We start from the raw sequence: 23,942 nt of genomic DNA, 5'->3' as shown, positions 1-23,942 counted from the left end.
TGGCAGATTGTACTAAACCTGCAAGAACGCTACCGGCGCCGCGGCCCGAAGGAAAACAGACAAGCGAGCTAAGACCTGACGGACACGCGCGCTCCTCATAACCAAAGCAAGTCTAGACCCTCTCATCTCGACAATTGGAAGAAACCACCTGCCCGACGTAGAAAGGTGCCGCTCCCACTGCTACCAGCAGACAAGTATAAAGTAGTCGTTAGGCCTAGAGGCATGGACTTGCGCACCGTCGCGCCGCGCAACCTTCTCAGAGCTACCTGCATAGCGGTTAACCTACCACTTTAAGAGGTGCTGGAACAAGACAGCCTTTGTTTTAACACAGTTAACAACACGTTCACCATAAGCACACCGCATAAGCTCAGGGCTTCGGTTTACAGTAACCTGCGACGGCTCAAGTTGGCCGAGATAGAGTACGAAGTGACATCGTACGTGTCAGCGCTGGACGACTCTACGAGAGGCGTCATTTATTATACATATGACGGCGGAACTCCCGATGAGGTCCGACAAGGATTCCTGAAGCGCAACCAAAGGATTCCGGTGGTGGATGCTCGTCGCCTTGGCCAGTCAATGTCCATACTGGTCACGTTCGCTGGAAAGAAAGCTCCAGACACCATCTACTAATGGGAGAGTCCTTGCCGCGTACACCTGCACAGAGAGCAAGTGGAAACCTGTTTCGACTGCAGAAGAGTCGGCAATCGGGCGGATGTCTGCTACAAGCCCAGGACCCAAATGTGCCGCAGGTGCGGTGAAGGACACCTTCCGCCAGCCCAGGGGAAGCTCACACCTGCACGCCGAAGTGCATTATGTGCAAAGGCGCCCACAACACCGGGAGCAAGAACTGAAAACATCGCTTTGTAGAACACTGCCCAAAACACAATCAACAACACAAGAACTTGAACGATGAAGTCGACCAGCAATCCGAACACAGGCCGCGCTAAAGAGACAAAGCCGGTAGCCATTCGTCGAGCCACCATCGGGGAAGCAAGACCCACTACAGGTCGTCCTCCTTCCCACCCCTGTCATCTAGCCAGGACGCCAGTTCGAGGCAGGGAAGCACGGACCGACGGCAGCGTTCGAGCAGGAGCAGGAGCAGAAGCTGCTCAAAGCAGGTGAGCTGGCCGGATACGGCTTTCCAGAATTACACCGCTCGGGAGAAAGAACTCTTAGCTAAAATACAGTCCAGAGACGCCACGATTGCTGAAATGCAACGGGAAATAAGAGAAATGAAAAGTCTGTTTAAATCTCTGCAACCACCCGTAAAAACAACTACACCACACCGTGCGCCTTCATCCACCACGCTAAGCGCCATACCCTCCAGCAGTAATGCAATGGAGACGGGCAGCCGCATTAACCTGAAAAGACCGGCTCCTTCCGATGAGGGTCCCGGGTCGAAAAGCGCTGCAGAAGTGTCTAAAGATGACAACCCGTAACCGACTACCAAATCTAAGTCAGCAGACAAGCTAAGAGCAGAATTGAGCGCACTCGAGAATAAATTTAGCGGTCTTGAGGAGAAAGTTAACACTCTCACGCGCGAAGTAACTGAGCTGGGTTCAAACATCGCTGGGTTTTTTTCAGCAAGTAGTGCAGCGTCTCGTGGCCCTGGAGGCAAGCCGTAATGTAATGCCGGCATCCGCGACCGTGCCCGTAATTATTCCTCTCATGTCTCAACATGGCCCCTCGCCAGCAAATTGAGGTATGGCAGTGGAACTGCAGGGGATTCCGCAACAAACGGAGTAAGCTGTTGTTTCACATCCAAAGCTTACCTAAGCAACCGGACGTAATAGCCCTTCAAGAAGCTAGCGGTCCGGCGAAATTACCGGGCTATAAAGAGTTTACATCCCCCTCGAACGCAGGGACAACGGCGGCAGTCCCATTCACAGCGACATTTGTTCAACGCAACATTACGGCTATACAACACACCATAGACAGTTCTAGCGAACAGTACACGCTACTTGAAATTGTGCCCAGAAAAAAGGGGGAGGCAGATCTTTTTATACTCAACCTATACAGTTCACCGAAAAATAGGGGGTCAGGAATTCCCGACCTGCTGTGTAAAGCATCTCGACTCACCGCAGGAACGCAGCTCGTTGTGGTGGGCGATTTTAACGCCCACCATTCGGCTTGGGGTTATCGGAAGAACAACCCCAAGGGTACAAAGCTGTGGCAGTCTATCCAGAACCTGGGCCTCACAATTCTTAACGATCCCCAAGAAATCATGCGGGTCGGCAACAGCCTGACCCGATCTCACACTAAACAAAAACATTAGCGAAGCCTGCTGGTCCAACACTAGAAACACACTAGGGAGCGACCATTACATAATAGCTACAACATTTGATATAACATTTCACAAACTGCACCACATGCGCACACGCATCACCGACTGGGATAGGTTCAGACGCTTACGAGAGCAAACTGCCTCCAGTCAGATAAACAACCTAACGGAGTGGATTGCTGCACTTAAAGAGGACGTCAAGACCACCACAGTCGAGACGCCGACTGAGGAGCCGCACCAGACGACTGACTCCAAACTCCTCCACATGCAGGAAGCGCATACCAGCCTACTAAAACGTTGGAAGAGACAGAGACACATTAGAAATCTACGCAAGCGTATAGCGCAAATGGAGCGCCATATCGAAGCGTACACTATAGAGCTGCAGGAAAAACAATGGGGACAAATCTGTGATAATATGAACGGGCAGCTTGGAAACAAAAAGACGTTGTTCTTCCTCCGACACTTCCTTGACCCCACACAGACAAAATGCACACAGCGAGACCGGCTCACGAAATTAATTCACCAATACCAGGGTACGGACGCTGAGCTACTTGCCCAACTGCGAACACGCTACCTAAACACATCCCACACAGACCCTCTACCCGCGTATGCGGGTCTCCCCTACGACACCCTTGATGCCGACATAGCAGATGCCGAGGTCTTGTTTGCTCTCAGTCAGCTGCGTACCACCACCGCGGCGGGACCTGACGGAGTGTCAAACAAAACGCTCAGAAACCTAGACCACACGTCTGTCGCGGCCCTGACGCAACTAATGAACCCCCACTGGAGGGAATGCGAGATCCCTCAGGAATGGAGGCACGCGCGGGTCACCTTCATCCCAAAACAAGGCAAGAAACTCACGATTGAGAATTTACGGCCCATCTTCCTCACGTCTTGCATCGGAAAGCTAACGGAACATGTCATCTTTAACCGACTGCAAAATTACGCTGAAGACTGCGACTTACTTCCTTCAACAATGATTGGCTTTAAAGAAAACTTGTCCACGCAGGACGTGACGCTACAGCTTAAGAAGGATGTGCTGGACCCTCCATGTGGAACTGGGACGAAGGCGGTGCTCGGGCTAGACCTGAGCAAAGCCTTCGACAACGTCTCGCATGAGACAATCCTGACGAATCGCTCTCAATTGGAGCCTGGTGAACAATTATTTAATTATGTCCGATCATTCCTATCCGAGCGGACAGCAGAGCTCACACTAGGTAGCCTTAAATCAGACCCCATTCCTCTGGGAAGCTGGGGCACACAACAAGGCTCGGTGCTCTCGCCTTTACTAGTTAATATGGCCCTCATTACACTTCCCCCCAAGCTCTCTGCCCTGCCGGGGCTGCAGCACTCTTTCAACGACATCGCCCTGTGGGTAACCACGGGGAATGGCGGCCAAACAGAGGATACGCTGCAGCAGGCAGTCGACGTAATCGAAACCTACGCGTCGGGAGTGGGCCTTGAATGCTCGCACGCGAAATCGGAGCCGCTAGTTTTCAGCCTGATCCGAAAGGCCTACAAGGCTGCCCTTGGGCTCTCGCACAGCACGTCTACGGAAAGGTTAGTGGCCCTTGGGGTTCACAACACGCTATCGGAGCTGTGCGAGGCACACCTTGTCTCCCAGCTCGGATGACTCACTGGCACGAACACGGGAAGGTCCATCCTGTACAGACTACACATGTGCGAACAACTTCCAGAGAAGGATGCGAAAACACAGTTACCTACACACATCAGGACAGCTCTATTCCTTAAACCCTTGCCCAAGAATATGCACCCCGCGCATCACGAAGGCCGACGCATGGCGAGGGCTCGCGCCCTGCATGCCCAGTACGGCCGACACGTCAATGCAGCAAACGTGGACGCTGCGGAATATCGGCACACCCAGAGACAAGCAATCGCACTAGCCGCTGTGAATGGGAACGGTTCCCCGTTGGCGGCCGCATCAATCGCAACCACCTCCTCCGAGACGACGGAGGAAGCGGCCATAGTCTTATCTATTGCAAACACGTCCGCCGATATTATATTCAGTGATTTTAAAACAGACATTCGCAATTTCGCGAGGGGCCGCATCACGTCTACGTCCCTCCGCATCCTCCAAAGCATCCCTGCTCCGGTTAGGGAAATTGAACTAATCAGGGTCCCGGCCCACTCGTCTAATCCGGGGAACGAGGCGGCTCACGCACAAGCCCGAGGTTTCGTCGACCGGGCAGGGAGCGCGCCCTCCGACCCGAATTTCACGAGGGACGGGTTAATTTCTTTTCATGACATTACCCATCACTTCAGGCTGGAAAGGCGCACATATCCGCCCTCTCCTCCCGCCCCCCAAATCTTTAACAAAGGCGCCGGAAGTTACCTGGCGCCGACTACAAACACGCTCTCTCCTAAATCCGGCGGTGCTTGCCCTGATGGACCCAGGCCAGTACAACACAAACTTCAGTAAATGCGGCGAAAGAGCGACATACGATCCCATTCTCTAGAACTGCGCTAATGATACACCTGGGGTGGAATTAATACAGCTTCCTTCTCCCGAGCAGTGGGAAGCCGTGCTGGTCAGCTCAGACCCGAAGGTTCAACTACGGGCCATCGAGCGGGCTAATAAGGTCGCCTCCAGCCATGGACTAGCGGAAATCTAGTACGTCTCTCCTTAGACCTGCTTGAGCGACGAAATAAATGTTTTGCAATCCAATCCACGTCCGCTGGGCCAGGAAACTTGCCGCGAACCGAATGTCCTGCACCTACTGCCGAACTAGAGAAAAGTCAGGATGTGGGACATGGCCAAGACCTACAAATCATGGCCAAGACCTACAGATAATTGCCATTCTCACGTTCATGATGAATGCAATCCGCGCTGTGCTATCTGGTCGGCGCAGGCCAGTAGCACAGAATGAGCTACAGGTTCTGGACGCGCTAATACCAGGTTCTAGCAGCTATACAGTAGCAGATACAACGGCTCCCCCAGCATTAACATTTGGAAAAATAGTCAAGGATGCCTCTAATTTTCAATGGAATACCCGTGGGCTTCAGCCCCGAATTGCAGATATTCGACAATATTTCATGCAAATCGCATCCCCATCATTGTTATTAGTGAGCCGAATGTACCAAGATCTTGCGCCTCTTGGGCTACCAGGCATTTGCATCTCCAACGCACCAGGAAAACAGCAAGGCCATCATCTACGTATATTTGACGAGAACTCAAGTATGTAATTCATCCGGTTCCTCGCAGCTACGATAACCAGTACGTCTGCCTGACAGTGAAGAAGCACAATCTCACGTTTACACTTGTGGGTACGTATATGTCGCCATGAAGTCGCTTTGACGCCACACGATTGAGCAACTCGATGGAGATTACACATGGCCCTTGAATTATCATAGGAGACTTTAACACTTACCACATGATGTGGCGAAGTGTTCGAATGAACCGTAAGGAAAGAAAGCTTATGTCCTTCGCCTCCGATCATGACACCTTTATTCGAGAGTCAACTTACAGTTAGCTAGCTGTCTTGATTTGGCTTTCGTGTCTCGATGCCTTACCAGCAGCATCCAATGGTTTGCAGATATAGAAACACACGGAAGCGACCACATTCCTACATATGTGATGATTAATGGCCTTCCCACATCCACTTCTGTCCCACGAATGCGCCGCATCGATTGGTCGGCATTTCAAGCACTTATAAAAGATGCTTGCATAGCAGGCCTCTCTGCAGGTTTTGAAGAGAAAATTAAAGAGGCCATAATAAACGGGACGTCTTTCTTCACCCCAATGCCTACCTACACTGAGTTTGATATGGAATTACAGCGCCTGCGGTCATTGCGATGGAGGGCAGAGCGTAGATACCGACGCACTAAGTCACGCCTCGATCTCAGAGGTGCGAGGCGTATGCAAAAGAAAATTCAGCGCAGCATTCAAGCCCTCCAGGCGGTCATTCTGTGAAACGCTTGATCCCCGCAAGCCTTTATCACGCATCTTGAATGTCGTTCGTGGTCTCTGAACATCCCCTAAACAGCTCTACCCATTCAAATCTCTCGCACTCTACCAAAGAAGCGATGAGGTCGAGGTAGCTGAAGATTTCTGCGCTAGGTTAGCAGGCCAATCGACTCCAATGGTAACGCTACATTTCATCGATGCTCCAGCTTCACGGGATTCATGAATGGACCTTCCCTTCTCCGTGGAAAAACTTGACGCTGCGCTGGCTTCTTGCAGACAGTCATCATCGCCGGGTCCCGACGGTGTGACATACATTGCGCTTGTAAATCTTGGACAAGAAGCTAGGCACGCTCTTTTGGAATATTGCAACAAATCATGGAGTGAGGGTACAGTTCCAGACGAGTGGAAGTGCAGTCGTTTAGTTCCGCTCCTGAAACCTGGCAAATCGCCTCTGGGTTTGAAGTCATACCGTCCAATTGCACTGGCTAGTTGCGTTGGTAAAGTACTGGAAAGAATGCTGCTTACACGTATTGAGTGGTACTTGGAGTGCTACCGCGTATATCCGGATATAATTTCCGGGTTTCGACGCGGACGCTCTTCAGTGGACAACGTGGTGGACCTGGTATCATCTGTACAACGCCAAAAAAGTTTGAAGCGCCTACCCGCGGTGTTGTTCCTGGATATAAAGAGCGCACATGACGTCACTTACCAGGCCATTTTGGACGCTCTGGAAGCTGCCGAGCTTGGCGGTTGTGTTTTTTGCTGGATACGCTGTTATTTATCCAACAGATCTCCCTTTATGCAGACTGAGGATGGCCCAACATCTTCTCATTTCACTTCCCGTGGTGTCCCACAGGGTGGAGTACTAATCCTAACACTCTTCAATCTTATTGTTGTCGGGCTTGTCGACTTAATACCACAGTCGGCGCAACTTTCAATATATGCAGACATCTGTATCTGGGCATCAGGCGTTGCGCGCCCACAGGTTAGAGCGAGGCTTCAAAAGGCGGAAAGTATAGTTGCGGCTTACCTCCACCTGCAAAGTCTACAGATATCAAATGAAAAGTGTTCAATTGTTGCATTACAGGCAAGAACATGTCACCTCCCACCATGCGCATTGATGGTAAAGCAATACCCTACGAAAGCAGCCATCGCTTTCTGGGAGTGATCATCGACCGAAATCTTTCGTTGACTCCCGATATTTCATTCATAAAAAAGAGGCTCGCAGCAATTGCTCACGTACTTGCCTTTAAAGGGGGGGAGTCATGGGGAGCGTCCGTGCGGTCGATGCTCCAGCTGTACCATGCATTATTTATGAGATTTCTTCGGTACAGCTTACCTGCGCTTGGAAATGTCAGAAAAACAAAGTTAGGAATTCTACAGAGTGTTCAAGCTCAAGCTCTGTGAACCTGCCTGGGATTGCCGAAATGTGTCTCTACGGCTGCTAACATTTTAAGTGCACGGGAGCATCCCATATCTACCTACCTAACAGGTGACGCCTGAGGGGACATTTCCGACACATCTCCCGGATTTCTTGTCATCATTTGGGCAGTATTCCTATTAACAGGCCGCGTACATCGTTTACTAAGACCGTTGATGCGCATCGCGCTATATTGCCGTTCCAGTTTACACCCGCATCGAGATCGTCCTCTCCACTACTCCACTATGGAGCCTGCATGAACCACACGTGCTTCTTTCAATACTCGGCATCGGGAGGAAGCTCGAGCTATCGCCGACAGAACAAAAACAAGTCACTCTTGAATACTTCCTTGAGCACCATGCAAATCGTTTGCACGTCTACATCGACGGATCAGTGAATGCCGTGAGTTCTTCGGGCTCCATGGTCATACCCGCAATTGCTACAGAAATAAAAGTTAGGGCAATTCACCGGACTTTTTCAACAGTCGCAGAGCTAACCGCACTTCGTGTCGCAATTAGGCATATTATTCAGCAGAGCCCTCAGCGATGCTCTATTTTCACAAATGCAAATGCAGCCTTGCAAGCCTTAAAAGGGGCACTTCGCCGTGGAGCCCATGAGCAACTCGTCGCGGAAATACAACTTCATCATTATGCCATAAATGGAGGACCTGATACCATCTACCAATGGCTTACAGGACACATCGGCATAGCGGGAAGTCTCCGGATGGACTAGGTCACACGAACAGCCCACCAAGACAGCGATTGTGTGTTGATCTCCTTTTCCAGGGCGGACGCAGCGGACAGACTTTGCACATGTGTGCCGAAACACACGCTCTCCTTGTTGAATTCAGGGCAGTTTACGAACTGCCGCTTAAAATCCCTGGACCTTGACCTGAAGCTCCGGCTTCCACCTGGCCTACTCCGACGGGAAGAAACTTTGCTGTGCCACCTGTGGGGTGGTGTAGTATTAACAAATTCTTGTTATTTTGTGATAGATATGGAAAATAGCCCTGCATGTACAAACTGCGGGTGCGACGAGACTATAGGCCACATTCTTTGTGAATGCCCCATATACAGCGAGGAAAGACAGTGTTTATGCCGTGCGCTGGAGCATCTAGATGGACGCCCACCGACTGAACTTAAAGTTCTAGGTTCCTGGCCACGGCGATCGTCGGCGGTGAAGGCCTCCCAGGCACTGCTCCGGTTTATGAAAAGCACAGGCCTGATCGAAAGGCTATGATTTTGCTGTTATGTTACGTGATATGACTGTACTGACTTCATCCATCCCTCTCTTACCCACAACGTTTATATCCACTCACCCCTTTCCCCAGTGCAGGGTAGCAAACCGGTTTCTTTTGCCGGTTAACATACTTGCCTTTTCTCCTCATCTTTCTCCTCCTCCTCCTCCAACGATTAATTGATGCTCACAGATGTCGATGAAATTTGCATCAGACGTTCTTCTCAATGTCATGATTACGTGTTCCAAAGTGAACAGTGCAGGACGCTTTAGTTCTCCCGCAAGAGAGAGAGAGAGAGAAATAACCTTTATTTGCATCCGTCAAAAGGTTGGCGAGGATCTGAGTTTTCCCGCAAAGTAATTTCAGATAGCACACCGGGACCCGTGATTTGTGCTGCCAGAGAGGAAATTTTGATAGCCAATACTGTACTTGATGACATCACAGTCGTGCAGCTGTTTTCAAGCAGGCGACGGCGACAATGCAACGGCCCTACTGGGCGCTGCGTATTCGATGTAGCGTCGCCTGTACGATCCTACGAGGTGCTTCTGGCATGGTGCAGGACGACGGTGGCGCTACTTAGAAACAGCTTGGCACGACGCAGACACGGCTGACAGCTTGCTTGCAAGCAGCAAAGATCTTGGAATCACTGTGTTACTATCTTCTAGTTTCAGCTCCCACATTAATGGATTCCATAGCTAGTGTTGTGTTGTTGGCTGCACGAGTTATTCTACGAAAAACAAGAATGATTTACCACCGATTTCCCGAGAAAAAGAGCTTCGTGGCAAATTTAATCGTGCGATGGCGCCCATTCTGCACCTGAGAACGCATGAATACTCGGAACATTTAACCAACACAGGATGTTCCTGATAGGAGTTTGGCCTCTGGAGTGTTAGGCAACGGTTAAAATCAGATGCCGTGTCGACGATCTTCTCGCATACGACATATTCTAAACCGTCTGCCGCAGTATTCCGGTGCCGGAATGGCCGATAAATTCCGAGGCGCCGTCCGCTGCGGCTTCAGTGTGAACCAGTTTAGGCCTATCGACGACTAGGACGCAGCGCACGGCCAGACTGCCGATGTCCGCCGCTGTCGTGCTGACCGTAGTTGCGGTCAGTGTCAGATTAACAGGAATGAGAGCCCGGTTCAAAAATAATAAGAGTGCCCCCATAGCCCCCCCCCCCGTCGAGCTCTCGCTGTCACTTGTCATGTTTGAGACTGGACGCACTTTAGAATTTCCTGCACGGTTAACACACCCCAACCACACACGTCTGTACCTTTTTCATCCAATTTGCCCAGTATAAGGTTTTGTATTCTCACTGGTGCAACATAAGGCTGGCTTTGAAGGGGGGGGGGGATGGGATTAAGCGCACCATCCGACGAACAGCTTTTGAAGCGTTCTACATTTCAATACCTAAGCTCAAATTTTAATGCTTTTTTCTTAAGAAACCTCGCAGGCCGCCATTGTTTCATCTCGCGGGGGGCCCTGAGAATGGCGGGCCTGGTTGATTTGAACCCTTTGAACCCAGGATTATCGGGCCCTGGTTGCGATAAGCTCACTTTACTCAGTGCGGCAGGTGTTGCGCATCTGTCGTCTACTTTTTTGATGCGGCTAGGTGTCACGAAATCGGCGCACATTTTCATCAAGCCGGCACGGCGCGAGGCCTGCGCGGCGTCGCGTGGAAAGCTCGAGAAAAACCTCCTTCCCCGCGCGACAGAGCGCGTAGTCTTGTACGCGTCGCCGTCGCCCTCTTTCTCATCACCCGGAAAAACACCCGGATACGTCGACTGCGACACACGGACAAGAACCGTGAGTGTACAAGGCACCTTTCAAGACCTTATTTACGCAAATCGGAGCTCGGGAGACCGAGCTCCGACTGTCTAAATCCAGCGTCGCTCCGGCGCCCTTGCTTACCCGAACGCCAGGCTTAGTGCGGCGCGAACGCCACGGCGGCAGTCATGGAGTACGCCGTAGTTGGGACGAACGCTTCCCCAGCCGAATTCGAAACACCAGATTGGACAACAATTGTTTCTTACCGTACCAAGAACCCCAAAGCTGAGTCATTAACACCTCAGAAGAAAAATGAGCAGTCCGAGAAACCGAAGGCGAAACCTCTCCCACCGCTACATCCCAAGAAACCGCTACCCCGACTCCCGGAGAAGGACTATAAAATAATTTACAGACCAACGGGTGGCGTAGACATCACGCGCTACACCGAAAAATCCATAAGACAAGCGATCGCAACAGCGAGCGGCGTCACCACGTCCGCGGCCGAAAACGACCAATCTAGAACCAACTCTGCAAAAAATGTGATCACCATATCGACGCCGGTGCGGGCAAACGCACTACGCTACGTCGCAGTCAAGCAAATCAAAATAGAAGGCAAATACATTGTTATGACGTCGTACATCGCCCCTCCGGACAGGGCCCTGCAAGGCATTAGAGAGATTTAGCTTACCGGAGACGTATTACGTCTCCCGGAGACGTACAGACGTAGACGTATCGGACGCCTACTGCGCATGCGTGCAAATTGATGTAGACGTATTCGGCTGACACCGGGCAAAACACGTTTTAGCTGTACGTATCGCCCATACGTAAGACGTATCGCTAGACGTACATGCAGATGATGATGATGGCTATCCAATAAAAAAAGATAGAAGCTATTTCTAATAAATGCTTCAAATAATGTCACAAAAATGTCACATGCAGATCCCCCGAAGTCAGCATGTTGATGTGTTAGCTGTGTTTCGAATAATTATTAATTTGAGCTCACTTTTAACCACTTTGCCACCTGCAGCAAGCCTGAACAATCCAAGCCTAGTTGCATTAAATCCGTTTGTTTTGGTGCTCGCATGGAGGAAGGAAACATCTGCTCGTGTTTGCTGGTGTTCGGTCGTGTGCTAGAATTTGCTCGTGCTATCGGTGCAACCTGCCCACGTTACGTTACATCATGCCGACAGCATCCTTCACCCTTCACGACAGGCAGCTTTTTTGAGCACCCTATCATGGGATGAATTTGAAGACATGCATTGATTTCAACGGGAGCGCGATATTCCAAAGCCTCGAAGGAACTTACGTGAGCGTGGTACCCTTCAACATCGGCGCCAACAACAACATAGTGTTCAACAGGATTTTTAGATTCTAGAAAGAGGATTTCGGAGAGCTGCAGTTAGCCCTCCTAATTCCAAATGAGGTCATCAGTGCGCAGCGTGTCAGGGTCTCCGGCTCCGAGGCACCTTGGCACAGCTCGATTTTTACTTCGGTCATCTACTCTACGATATGACAAGTGGCTTGATCTGCAAGCTCTTCAGCGATTCTCCGAGGTAAGTAGCGCATGGTGTGGTAGCTGTGGTGGCTTGACGGTTACAAGCCAAATTATTGATAGCAGTGCTTTCTGTGTCAAATAAATATGCCCGCCGAAACATGTAAAGCAAAGCTGACTGGCTGTGGCGTTTCAGTAGTCATCTTTGAATGCGAATTAGCGCTAATCCTGAGGTTCAGAGCTTATCAAAACAGTCTAACACTTGTGCGACCGCTTATAGCGCTTTCAAATTAAAAAAAAAAAAAAAAAAAGGCCGGAGCGCATTTAAAGCGATAAATTCCTTGTGAGAAGCGGGGCGGGATGTCGTATCATCCCGCGTGCACACTGCTACGCACTCTCGCGCTACTCATTGCACATCATCCCCATCAGCTTCCATGTGTGCATAAACGCTACCGAGCCTTCTACTCGATATAACTACGTCAAAACCCTACCATTTTGTAGTCGAAAGGCACCAATGCTCTCTGGCGCGTAACGACGTTGTGTCGTTTCTAGCAGGCGAGCAGTTTTGGCTACTGTAAAACATAATATACATTAACGATTGCAGTTGACTCGTGCCCAGTCACCGAACGTCTGCTGTAATCATTGATCCTTTTTTTTTTTTTTTTTTTTTTTTACGTCAGTTAACTTAGGCACACTTGTGCAAAGGCATATATATATATACCCTGCTCTCCAACTCGGTTGTAGAGCTTTGGGAAGGTGCTCTCTTGTCGACATCGAATTTAGTGAAACTGTTTAACGTCCCGAATGCAACCAGTGGTATGCTGCTTTTCAATTTTATCACTAGCACAGCACAAGGTCATCAACATAAACACTAGCACACTTACAAGTCAATATTTTTTTTTATTAAATTAGGGAAGTCCACGGAAACACAAACTGAGAAATACGCAAAAGGTTGTTATCAGCACAAGTTATTTTTTAATTTGCTTCATGTATTAGAAATACTCAACACAGAAATTTCATAAAATTTTATGCAATAATTTAAACAATGTAAGCAATTTTGGATTTGGCCCTTATCGATATGAAAATCTATATTTGACCCTACTTCGACTGAAGGAAATTTTTTTCAGAGTCGTTTCTAGTCTCTTTGTGAAAATAATACCTGTAAATGATCATACTGTGAACACAGCTGATGAAGAGTTGTAATATTCATTGTCACACAATCAGCAGCACTGATTTGCTCTAAAGGGAGCAAATAAATGCTTAGTGGGCTTCTGCTTCAAGCAAAGATGTGAGGCTATTTTCTATTGGTAGAAATTAGTTGGAATGTGTTTAATGAAGAGCTATTTTAATTCAGTGCACCATTGTATTGCCGGGGAATGGTAGATGCACATAGGATGCAAAGCGACAAGACAGCGGCAAATATTGTCGTTTCTTGCCAGTTTCGGCTATTTGCTTATGTTGCTAAATGCAGAAAGCCGCTGCCAACAGGCTAAACTGAATGTAGTCTTTTATAAGTTATTTTGCTAGCTTTATGCACAAACTGCTTCGTCTGCTGCAGGCCTATGTTCCCAGTTTCTTATCTTCTGGCTTCAGATTTTCCTGTGATCTCTTCGTATCCTAGACAGTGATAAGGAAGTAGCTATGGAGAAGCAATAATTGAATTTACGCTCGCAGTAGTCCACCCTATCATGCTAAAGCTGAGAAAGAAAGCTTTCAAGAATAAAATAGATTTGGCTCATTTCCATCTGCACATCAGCAGAATCTGGCTCATTTTTGATTTGGCACATGATTTCTGTGAAATTCCTGGTCTTTATTTACATCCTTACTGTCTCAAACTGTTTGCAAAAGTGAGATGTATATATGATCTTTCAATTACAAAAAAAAAAAAAAAAGAAAATAACCTAGTGTAGGTTTCTGAATTTCGCTTGCTTTGAAAAAAAAAAATCAAGTGTCGGTGATAGTGTTGAAAAAATCCGGGAGCACTGCGGAATCTACATTGCAGAAATGTGAAAATCTAAGCGTTGCTGGTGCACTCGGTGCATCACATTTGCTCTCATCATTATGAATTAAATGCACCGTCATTATCATTGCTAATGTCATCGCTACTATCATCCTTACAGTAGACAAGGAGATTTTGGATGTGTGTTTCAAGATCCCGAACGTTGCACAGTTGGCTAAAGCGCTCGGATGGGGATGCGAGGAATAGAGGTTCGGCTCCCAGCGGAAACAGGATTTTAATTTTTTCTGATGGCATCATCATGACGTCATTTGATTGACAGCTATAGTGTGACCAAACAAACGAATGCCGACAGTATGAGCCATTAAAGATTTTCACCTTAAAATTGATGGGCCTGTACGAAGTAACACTAGTGAACTCTTCCAAAAGCAATGCAATAAGTATTATGCTACGGCACAGTAAAGAAGGTGCACACTGAAAGATTATTTTCTCATGACCACTTTATAGGGACTCTATAAGCGATCGTTGCTTGCAGCCGCTCCAATTTTTCCTCCTCAGGCGGTGCATGCAAAGGAAGGCCCCCATGCTCAACTGCTGGGGTTTCATCATGGCACAGCAAGGCGAATTTGTCGACCGTCTGTGGCTCAGAAGGAGGACTTCTCTGGGCACAAGTGGAGCCTGTGCAGAAATATCAGGCACTAATGTGTACCAATGCCATAGTCTGCCAGTGGGCCATTTAAAGGCAGACGTCACGATGCAGGTAAGCCTGTTCAGTCATGTCTTCATTGCAGTAACTAGCTGTAATATGTTTTTCATATTCAGGGGAGTGCATTTCCAAATTAAAGCCTAACATCTCTGCTGCGAAAATTCCACAAGTACTTTTATATTTTTTGAGTTGGTTTTTGGGAAAGGGTACTCAATGACCCACCTCATGAAAAACAGCATTTCATCTGTAAAGAAACGTGGCATTTAAGTATGTGATGCAAGATTGTGTTAGCATGTGGCATTTTATAAATTTGTAGGAAAAAAATTGTATCTAAAAACTTGCAACTGTAATTACATCTCATTATACAAAAAGAAGAGGCACCTGTGTAGACCTGCATTGGTTATATTTTTAATTCTTGCTATCTTTTAGGGATCCTCAAGGAGACGGTGCACTTTGAGAACCTGCAGAAGATCACCATGGGTCATAAATATGTGATCTATAGTGATGCAGCCTACCCCCGATGGCCTCTACTCTACAAGCTGTTTGGAGGTGCCATACTGCAACCTCATCATGTTGCCTTCAACAAGGCAATTAGCAGTGTTAGGAAAGCTGTAGAGGGGGGTTTGGCAGCGTAGCATGGGATTTTGCTTTTATTGACTATTTCAAGAACCAAACTTTGAGATGGTAACAGGTAGGGCGCACGCATGTATAAAGTTGCGCAATGAACTACCGAACATCTTTGTACAGCTGTCATGTGTCTATCTACTTTGTCTTGTGTCTGCCTCAGTTGGTCAATACCTTGTGCCTTTTCAGACATAAGTGTCGGCCTATGTCCTGCGGTCAAAAAATTTGGAACATTTTTTTTTTTAGGCTGCCTTTCTCAGTAAAATATGGACAAGCATGGCAAGCAGTGACCTTCACAGTTGAGGCATTTGTCAACAGTTGCAAAATTCATCTCTGTATTCCTTACAGCAATAATTGCAGCATGCAGTGGTGCATATCTTGTAAATAGGGTAAGTGACCTAGGAAACTTGGACATCAGAAACAAGTGGACAGGAGGCTTGCAGACTCACAACTGGATTTTACTAAGTAACGATTACATATATAAAGTGCACAAAACCGCTTGCTCAACGCTATACTTTTGCTTGCTGTATATATGTCCTCTTTCGGTTAGTAAAATACAGTTGTGAGCCTGTGTACGTCCATGTCCACTTCCGTTTCTGTTGTCCGTGTTTTCTAGAACAGTTACTCCATTTCCAAGATGAGCATCACTGCATGCAACAATGCTACCCAAAGATTTATGCTGTTCATTTGTTGACGCTGTTATGCCGAGATGCAGCTTTATGAATTTTTTTTTTATGCGAGATGCAGCAATATTTATCTCGATTGATTGCAGCAGTGCATGACTACTTTCTCGTTGTTCTCGTCTCACAGTGTTCAACATGACGTATTGTGTGCGTGGTGGCATTTAGGGTGGCGTGTGATAGTGTTCGTGTTCAAATGCAGGGGTTTTTGCCCGAGTGTTGTGTGCAGCGATATGACAGTTTCGGTTTACCATCTCGCTACTTGGCGAACTGAAAGGACGCGATGACTTTGGTTCGGCATTGTCTCCCATGCTCCTTTGACTGCGTGACCGTCTACCGGTGGACACCTGACAGCTGTGCTCCGGACCAACGGCTTCACTTGTTCCCAACGCTGACTTCGAACTGTTAGTGGCACGAGATGCTTGTGACCGCAAATATGCACTAGACCACCAGTCTGAACACTCTACATGAGTTGTGCCGCGTGGGCCGTCTCTAGTGTTTCACCCGAACGGTTGTGTATGCATTTGTGTATTGTCTAGATTAAGGAAAGGTGGCATCTGAGTTATAAAAGTGTCTGTATGTGTGAAGTGCCATCTGCTTTGGCGAACGAGGCGGCGAACCACCACAGCTTGTCTTCGTCAGGCCGTCTGACGGCTTCAGTGAGAACCTGTGCTACCAGATGCAAAAAGTGATGATGCCATTTTATGGTTTTTCACTTCATGCCGCTAATTCACAGCTCATATAATTATTGATCGCATGTGCTGCTAGAGTCATTATTCAGTTTTCTGTACACTACTGAATTAATTGTACTCTCATTGAGCTGTCATGTTGTCATGCCCGAGACGCTTTGCATTGTAGCCCCATCCAGTAGTGCAGCCAGAGCTCGAGTTTTACCAACGTTGGCATCAACGAATGCCGCAGATGCACTCTCCCTCTGTTTCCGCACTCTTTTCTTTTTTTTTCATAAACTAATGTCGCCTTTGAATCTCCTAGATTTTAACCCTGCAAAACTGTGTCTAGTCAGGCCAAAGCTATCACTCATATCTTTATTTTTTTTTTTGCAGCTGTGGGTTTCGTGGATCCTGAAAATCACTTCGTGAGCCCTTATTTGAGAAACACTGACCTATGATATGTTTTTAGCAATTACCACTATGTGACGGGACATTTTGAATTTCTTTTTGTGAAGTGGTGACCACAGGCCACTAACAGTGTTTTCAACGTTGTAGCTGAGGCTCACTTGAGAGAGGTTGCGCACATATTTTTTTTTTTGAGTCATTGCATATGTTTACAATTCTCACAATGCAAATATTTCTTAAAATATGCAATTTAAAATTAGTGTAATGCCCTTTGCAGATAATTTTGGACCTGTATTTGCAAAACTGTAGCCTTAGCTACTTATGCACCATAAAATGCAAGAACAGAAACACACCGACAGCATTTGTGTTGCAAAAATGTATTTGGGATTTATTTGGCAAAGTGAACATGGTCGAGAGAGTTTTGGAGAAAATAAACTGGTGCTATCTGCAATGTGATATAGTGCCAACATAAATAACTTTCATTCTTTCATCAGCGCAATCAGCATCTTGTCAACTGATTGCCAAGATTTCACCAGCTGATCTCCACATGTCCATCTTCACACGGGGCAGTGTTCGTCACCATGTGCTGCATAAAACATCCGTGTTGTATTCTTCTACCTTCCTGGAATGAAAAGGTGCAGTGTTCACAGAAATTACTGTAAAATTAAAGCTGTTATGAGAAAGCTGGAGGTTGTTTAATATTGCTCTCCAGCTGGTATTGCAGTGAATAACTACGCACATGATTATTCATGAAATGTCTGGGCATATGGCATACCCCTATATCATGGCACAGAAGTGCAGCAGTCTCCTCTTGTGAATGCACCTATCAGGGGTTGAATTGCCACTCCATTTGCTCCATTCTGCTCCCAAACTGCTTTTCCTGCTCTATCCTGCTCCAAAATGCAATATTGCTCCAAAACTGCTCCAAATTGGCTGTTTAAATGTTCTACCATCAAATTTAGTGCAACACGCAAACAATGTCTTTGCACAAGTGGCAAAGATATAACGCATCTAGCACTGGGCTTAATACAAACGAAACTTTTGTAAGGGAAGGAAGCATGTGGCATAATAAATATTTGTTTGCAAGTAAATTTAATATGAGTCACTGGCGATTGGAGATAATTGCAAAAAAAATGCACTGTGCATGTGACGTAGCACCTCCTCTCAGCCTTTGGATCACCGGTGGAGGGAGAAGCAAGAGCAGCAAGCGAAGCAGATAGGCGCAAACTACCGTGAGTCGTTGGGAAGGAAACTTGTCCGACTGGAAAAACCACATGAGTTATTCTAATGGTTGTGGTCTAAGAACAAGCAGGCACCTATCGAGCCTCTTTTTCAGTAACAAGCTTGTCGGGCCTACGGCAGACAAAATCATACTTGAATCGTTATGGGTTGGTACTCCAAAGATGTCACTCACTAGGAAGCGTCTCAAGAGTGTTGGAAAGCCATACAGGGCCTATTGCCAAGATTTAAAAAATGAGCCCCAGCATTGCTCAAGCAAAGAATGATAAAACTATTGGAAGGAGGTAGTGAAGTAAAAATGCTGAAGGATGAAAAGGCTACCCTTCAGTGCCATCTACATTTCCTGAAGGCACTACTGACCACTGCTCAGGAATTTATCAGCACAGGCATAGGATCAAAAAAGGATATGCACAAGATAGAGAGCAGAAATGTCATGTCCATTAATCTGAGCTCCAAATTAGTGGCATTGCTTGAGTGCATTGAAGTGGTAAACTTGACATTTGAATCTGTCAAGTCAGAATAGGCAAATGTGTTAGGTCACAAGGTCACACTAGGTGTTCAGTTATAAAGCACACCAGCAAGCATTTTGTTTGCTGGCTAGTCTGTTTCAAGTTGGTGGCCGTTGTCTTGTCAGAAATGAGTGCGAAGTTGGAGAGGCATTGAACTTGCATAAAAAGGAAGAGCTCATCTTTTTCTGTCAGAAAGAGAAAAACAATTACTACAATTATCAGAGGCATTTGACCTTAGGAACCTGCTCCAAAACTCTTGTCTCATTGCTCCAAAGCTGCTCCAAAACTCTCGCTGCTCCCAAAGCTGCTCCAAAATGCTTGAGCCTGCTTCCACCCCTGACCTATGTATCAGACCCATTGATGACTGTCTTTAGTGGTAATGGCACATACCCACGGCGGGGAATAGGCCATGGTATATAGCAAGTACAAAAGGTCCATGGACAAGCAATTGGGTATTTTGATAATTACGAATCTTAAACTAGAATTTCATGAAAAAAAAGAAAGGAAAAGAAAAGGCAGTGAATTCTCATTGTAGCAATCTACCTGGTGTGATTATATAGTTGTGAACAGAACTGCACACAGGTTGTAGGGTATATCCCTTGGCACTTGCCCCGAAGGAGAGGAGAATAAACACAAATAGCATGCCTGAGTAATCACCATTTGAACGATCTAACAGTCACTAACAGTGTTTCACAAGGAAGCCTGCTTTGGCCACTGTTGTTGAAAGTGTTCATCAAAGACATTGCCCACATCGACATATCCATTAAATTTGTCGTACATATATAGGGTGGATCTGGTACATATGATATGGGCGTGTCCAGAAATCTAAAATATAAATCGAGAGACAAAAAATAATTTTGGGAAACTACTGTCGAGCTCACGCCCTGAAATTCTGCTAGGTCTAATCCGACTAGCTGACGTCGCCCATGTCCAAGGACTCCAGGCCGTCATCTTTGCGGATAAGTTGACACCTATCTTGCACCTGTTGGATATTTATTAGTTTTGCCACCACCACATGCAGATGACTGTTCTATTATGACGGGCACTGATGCAGACACGTTGACAAAGCAAAGCAAAGCCTTCCTGTTAACATTATTGTTGTGGTTTCAATCAAACAAACTTAATATAAATTGTTCAAAGACAACGCTGATTATTTTCCCAGAAAAAAAAAATTTTTTTTAATCGTGCTGTCAGCAATGAGAGCCGGAACATTACAATTGTAGGCTCGCAGAGAATACTAAGTGTCACGTTCAACAGCAATCTATACTGGGACTTGCCTGTTGCTGGCATATGCAAAAGATTTTCCATGGTATTTGATGTTATTTTATGTCAGTGAACACTCCTTCTGATGCACATTGAAAACAAATTGAATCATTTTTTCACATCAACCAATGCATTAAGACCACAGTGGAGGGTGGAGTAAACAATAATATAATTTTGCCATCCTTTTCTTGAGGATAAATAAAATTCACCAAATGGGTAATTGCGGTAGAAATGTCTCTATAAAATATTACTTCTGAGCTTTTGCGTTGATTATGCACATGCACAGCAGCATGCTGCAATGACCTAAGAGCTGGAAATGCATCACGCGTCCAGGCAAACATCACACAAAAGTGTGAAGCCGCAAAAAGAAAAAGCATGTGGGAACTTCCCACGCTTTGCCCGATGATGAATACATTCTGGAGAGGGGTGCCTGAGGCCACACCGCACAGGAAGATACGGTGGCTGTTTGGGAGAAGGGACATGGCCATAAAACCATTACACTGATCCATTAGGAGTTGAGTTCTACAGATGCTGTTTTGATCCGCTGTATGTGACATCAGACATGCCCTGTGTTTTTCTGGCAGACAGACTCCTTGTTAGACTATTGCAATGCTATCAAAGTGAAAAAGGAAGTTTCTATGTCTCCTCGCCTGTTCCCAAGGTATGACTGCAGGAACATTGCTTACCAATACTGTTTGATTGACTGGCTGATTGACCCGAAGAGATGTGCCGTGTTTTATTGGCCAAAGTTCTGTGAGAGGGCTGGATTGATTGTTTAAAGGTTTCTTGTGGAGTAAAAAAAAAACAATACTGGCCCTGGGCAAGAGGCTCAATAGTCTATCATTGCTATGAACTTGCTTTTGACCTTTTGCTGTTAAGACCTTTGAAGTATGTACATAAGTCTGCAGAAGTGCAATCAAATTTCATTGTTTTTGTTCTCTCATCTTCGAAACGTCATTCTTCTCTCAAACCGAAGACTCAGTCATGCCACCAAATGGAGTGTAGGTTCAAAACAGTCTGAGACAAGCATAACAATACACAAAGCATTGCGATGGTCTCGTGAGTGTGCACCATGAACATGAAAATTTGTGAATAATTTGTTTTCCTACTCATTTATTTCATTTATCGCTGCTTTCATAGACCATTGCATTTTGTATAATGCACTGTTGCTGCTGCTGGTCCATGCATAGTTTTGGCATGAATGCAAAAGCTAACAACTAGGTTCTAGTGCAGTTGTACTAAGCAGTCTTGAGTTTTAAACTATAGTAAGTTGTTAAGGCATTGAGATAAATAAAACTTTTTACAAATTGGTGCTGCTCAAAATAACGTAAATATGTCCTCACCCCTCAAGGGCACTGACTGCAGGCTTGGTGTTGACGGCAGCGGCTCCACACTGTGCAGACTTGTGGCTGTGCCATGGAAGCAAGCAAACAAATGAAAGAAATAATTATTTCTGCAGCCATGAGATCTTGGGCTGTTTTCCGGTGCATAACAACATGCACGAGCTTACTTTAGCACTCTGGCTACACTTTGTACACAGCAGTAAGAGAATCAAGACTGAACATTGCAGTGCTTTGTAAATAGCTGTAACGTGTTCAACAAGAACATTGAAGAAAGTAATATAAGAAGTGTTGTCGCTTACTATTCCGGGAGTTGTCATGATTGCTTTCATCATCATGAGTCTCTCTGGGCACCATGTCATTCAGGCACTTGCAGGCTCATTTTCATCTGAAAGGGAATAACCATATGAGACACAGATGATTGGTAATTAACTTGCCAACATAATACAGGATCTAATTGTGCAGCTGAAAGTTGCGCCAGGACACTAGAAAAGTGCCACGACGCAGACACTTGCCTTCATTCAATGCAATGGTCCTTAACAAGGATCATTTTTGATTTTCAGGTGTTTTTATAACACAATGAGCAAACCAGTTCAGCCTCTGCGACTTGTAAATGCTAATAAGACTTCCAGTGCCTGAATGTTTTGTCCAAGAGCATAAAATGCTTCATTTCACGTGCTGACACAGGGACACAAGTTCATAAGCTTGGAGCAAAAAAAAATTAAATGACCTCTTGCACTATTTGGCTTTGGCACTGCATTCAGCATGTGCTGTTAGCTAATGGTGCCAGACAATTAATTGTCTGAGAAGATAAAGTAAACCATCTTGCAAACAATTTTCATTTATTGTGGCTCCTGGTGGCTGTGCACATTTACATGCACATGTAAAGAAAAGCAGCTACACGACGTGTATTATATTATGCAACTCGAACCATGTTTAGCAAAAATGCTGAAATATCATGTATCTAATTCGCACAACGTAAGTGGCTTTTTACTTTGCGCTGCTATTCTCCAGCAATCGACTAGGCGGTGTTCAGACGGGCGGGCCGTATGTATCGTGGGAAAGCATCATCCACCACCACTCCTACTCGGAGCGCACGCGATCGGCAGGCGCCGAGTCATTGCCATTCCGAGCTACTCGAAAGTGCCGTTTTCGTCACATATGATAACTAATTGTTCCGCTCGGACAGTCCGCTGTCCAGTCCGATCGTCTGAACAGAGAAGGTAGTGGGTAGTGACTTACCAGAATCATTTTTTTTTTCTGACGCTGGATGGGTTGCAAAGGCCTTTGCGAACGCTTTCATTGCGCAGCGGAGCGAGCGCTCGTTCGCCGTCGGCGGATCCCTAGAAATCGTTGCAACTTCTTTCGACGGCGCCTTCTCCCTGCGCTGTACAGTGTATGTACAGGATGGTCGATCTCGAGCTACTTGCTGGTCGTCCGCCGCACTGAAACGCTTGCGCATGATGTTTTCTTGGCACGGCCGGGGCAAGGGTATTACAGCATTTGATGACGCCAATGTGAAAACGGGAGAACTATGTGGCCCGTTGCGCACAGCAGCACTCTACAAGCACTCGTAGCACCATCCCATCGGCGCTTGGCTTAGCTTGGCGGCTTGGCTCCATGGCTGCTGAAATCTCGTGAGATCTCGCGAGATTACGGCAAGCTGGACGTCACGCGGCATACGTCTCCGGAGTACGTCTCCAGCGCCTGTACGTATCGGCAGTTTTCACGCATGCGCAGTAGGCGTCCCATACGTCTACGTCTGTACGTCTCCGGGAGACGTAATACGTCTCCGGTAAGCTAAATCTCTCTATTATCTATAGGGTTTACGATGGCGAAACGCACCAAGAAATGATGACCGAATTCCGAAAAAGAAACCCTGACATCGTTCAAGCACGCACCATGGGAAGAACATCAAAGTCCCTCCTGCTTCACTTCGACGCGGACGAACTCCCAGATAGCATCGTCTACTTCGGAGTCTTGTACCCAGTTTACCCCTTCATTCCCAAAGTAGAGGCGTGCACAAACTGCAGAAGAGTCGGCCACAGAAGAGACGTATGTCCGGAGCCACCGCAACAACGGTGCCCGTACTGCGGCAACCAACACCTGAAAGAAGAAGTCTGCGACCCGGTCTGCATTATCTGCGGAGGAGGGCACCGCACAGGCGATAACAGCTACAAGAAGCGATTTCAACGACACCAAACGAAAAAGTCGGAGCACCAATCAAGACCCAAATCACGGACATGTGACGACCCAACATCTACCGAAAGGAAGGACCGCTCGAGCTCCTTCCCGTCCTTGGACAGCGGACGCAGCAGCAGCCGTAGCGGACGGAGCAGCAGCGGCGGACGCAACGGAAGCAGCAGCAATGGAGGAGGCGCCAGCACTAGCAGCCGGACTCAGAGCCCCAGGCCGAAACAGGTGA

General features: G+C 47.0%; 1 protein-coding gene and 1 long non-coding RNA gene across 3 annotated transcripts; one reads left to right on the top strand and one right to left on the bottom strand.

Moving 5' to 3' along the window:
- The first annotated feature begins 11,698 nt into the window (after positions 1–11,698).
- On the top strand, positions 11,699–15,480 carry LOC146200554 (uncharacterized). The gene is made up of 3 exons (XM_084595561.1): positions 11,699–12,184; positions 14,639–14,840; positions 15,216–15,480. Exons 1-3 carry the CDS (start codon positions 12,141–12,143, stop codon positions 15,279–15,281), a joined length of 312 nt encoding a protein of 103 aa, XP_084451687.1. The 5' UTR covers positions 11,699–12,140; the 3' UTR covers positions 15,282–15,480.
- A 1,918-nt stretch (positions 15,481–17,398) lies between these two features.
- Positions 17,399–22,785, bottom strand: LOC146200553 (uncharacterized). Of its 2 annotated transcripts, XR_014705259.1 has the most exons (4): positions 22,760–22,785; positions 21,820–21,905; positions 21,521–21,586; positions 17,399–17,788 (listed from the first exon to the last, which is right to left on the bottom strand). It is a non-coding gene; the product is annotated as an uncharacterized LOC146200553 (long non-coding RNA). The 2 variants fall into 2 exon arrangements; XR_014705258.1 differs by lacking the exon at positions 22,760–22,785 and having other exon boundaries at positions 21,820–22,031.
- Between the last annotated feature and the right edge of the window lie 1,157 nt (positions 22,786–23,942).

Source organism: Amblyomma maculatum, chromosome 2 (genome assembly GCF_055883805.1).
Source record: "Amblyomma maculatum isolate TAMU_Amacu chromosome 2, ASM5588380v1, whole genome shotgun sequence".
Lineage (NCBI taxonomy): Eukaryota > Metazoa > Arthropoda > Arachnida > Ixodida > Ixodidae > Amblyomma > Amblyomma maculatum.
This window is presented reverse-complemented; position numbering and strand designations above follow the sequence as displayed.

Bases quoted from the DNA above. Each gene is read 5' to 3' on its own strand.
- LOC146200554 (XM_084595561.1), top strand. From the start codon at position 12,141: ATGACAAGTGGCTTGATCTGCAAGCTCTTCAGCGATTCTCCGAG. The intron at 12,185-14,638 runs GTAAGTAGCGCA...TTTCCTCCTCAG, and splicing joins CTCTTCAGCGATTCTCCGAG to GCGGTGCATGCAAAGGAAGG. The intron at 14,841-15,215 runs GTAAGCCTGTTC...GCTATCTTTTAG, and splicing joins AGGCAGACGTCACGATGCAG to GGATCCTCAAGGAGACGGTG.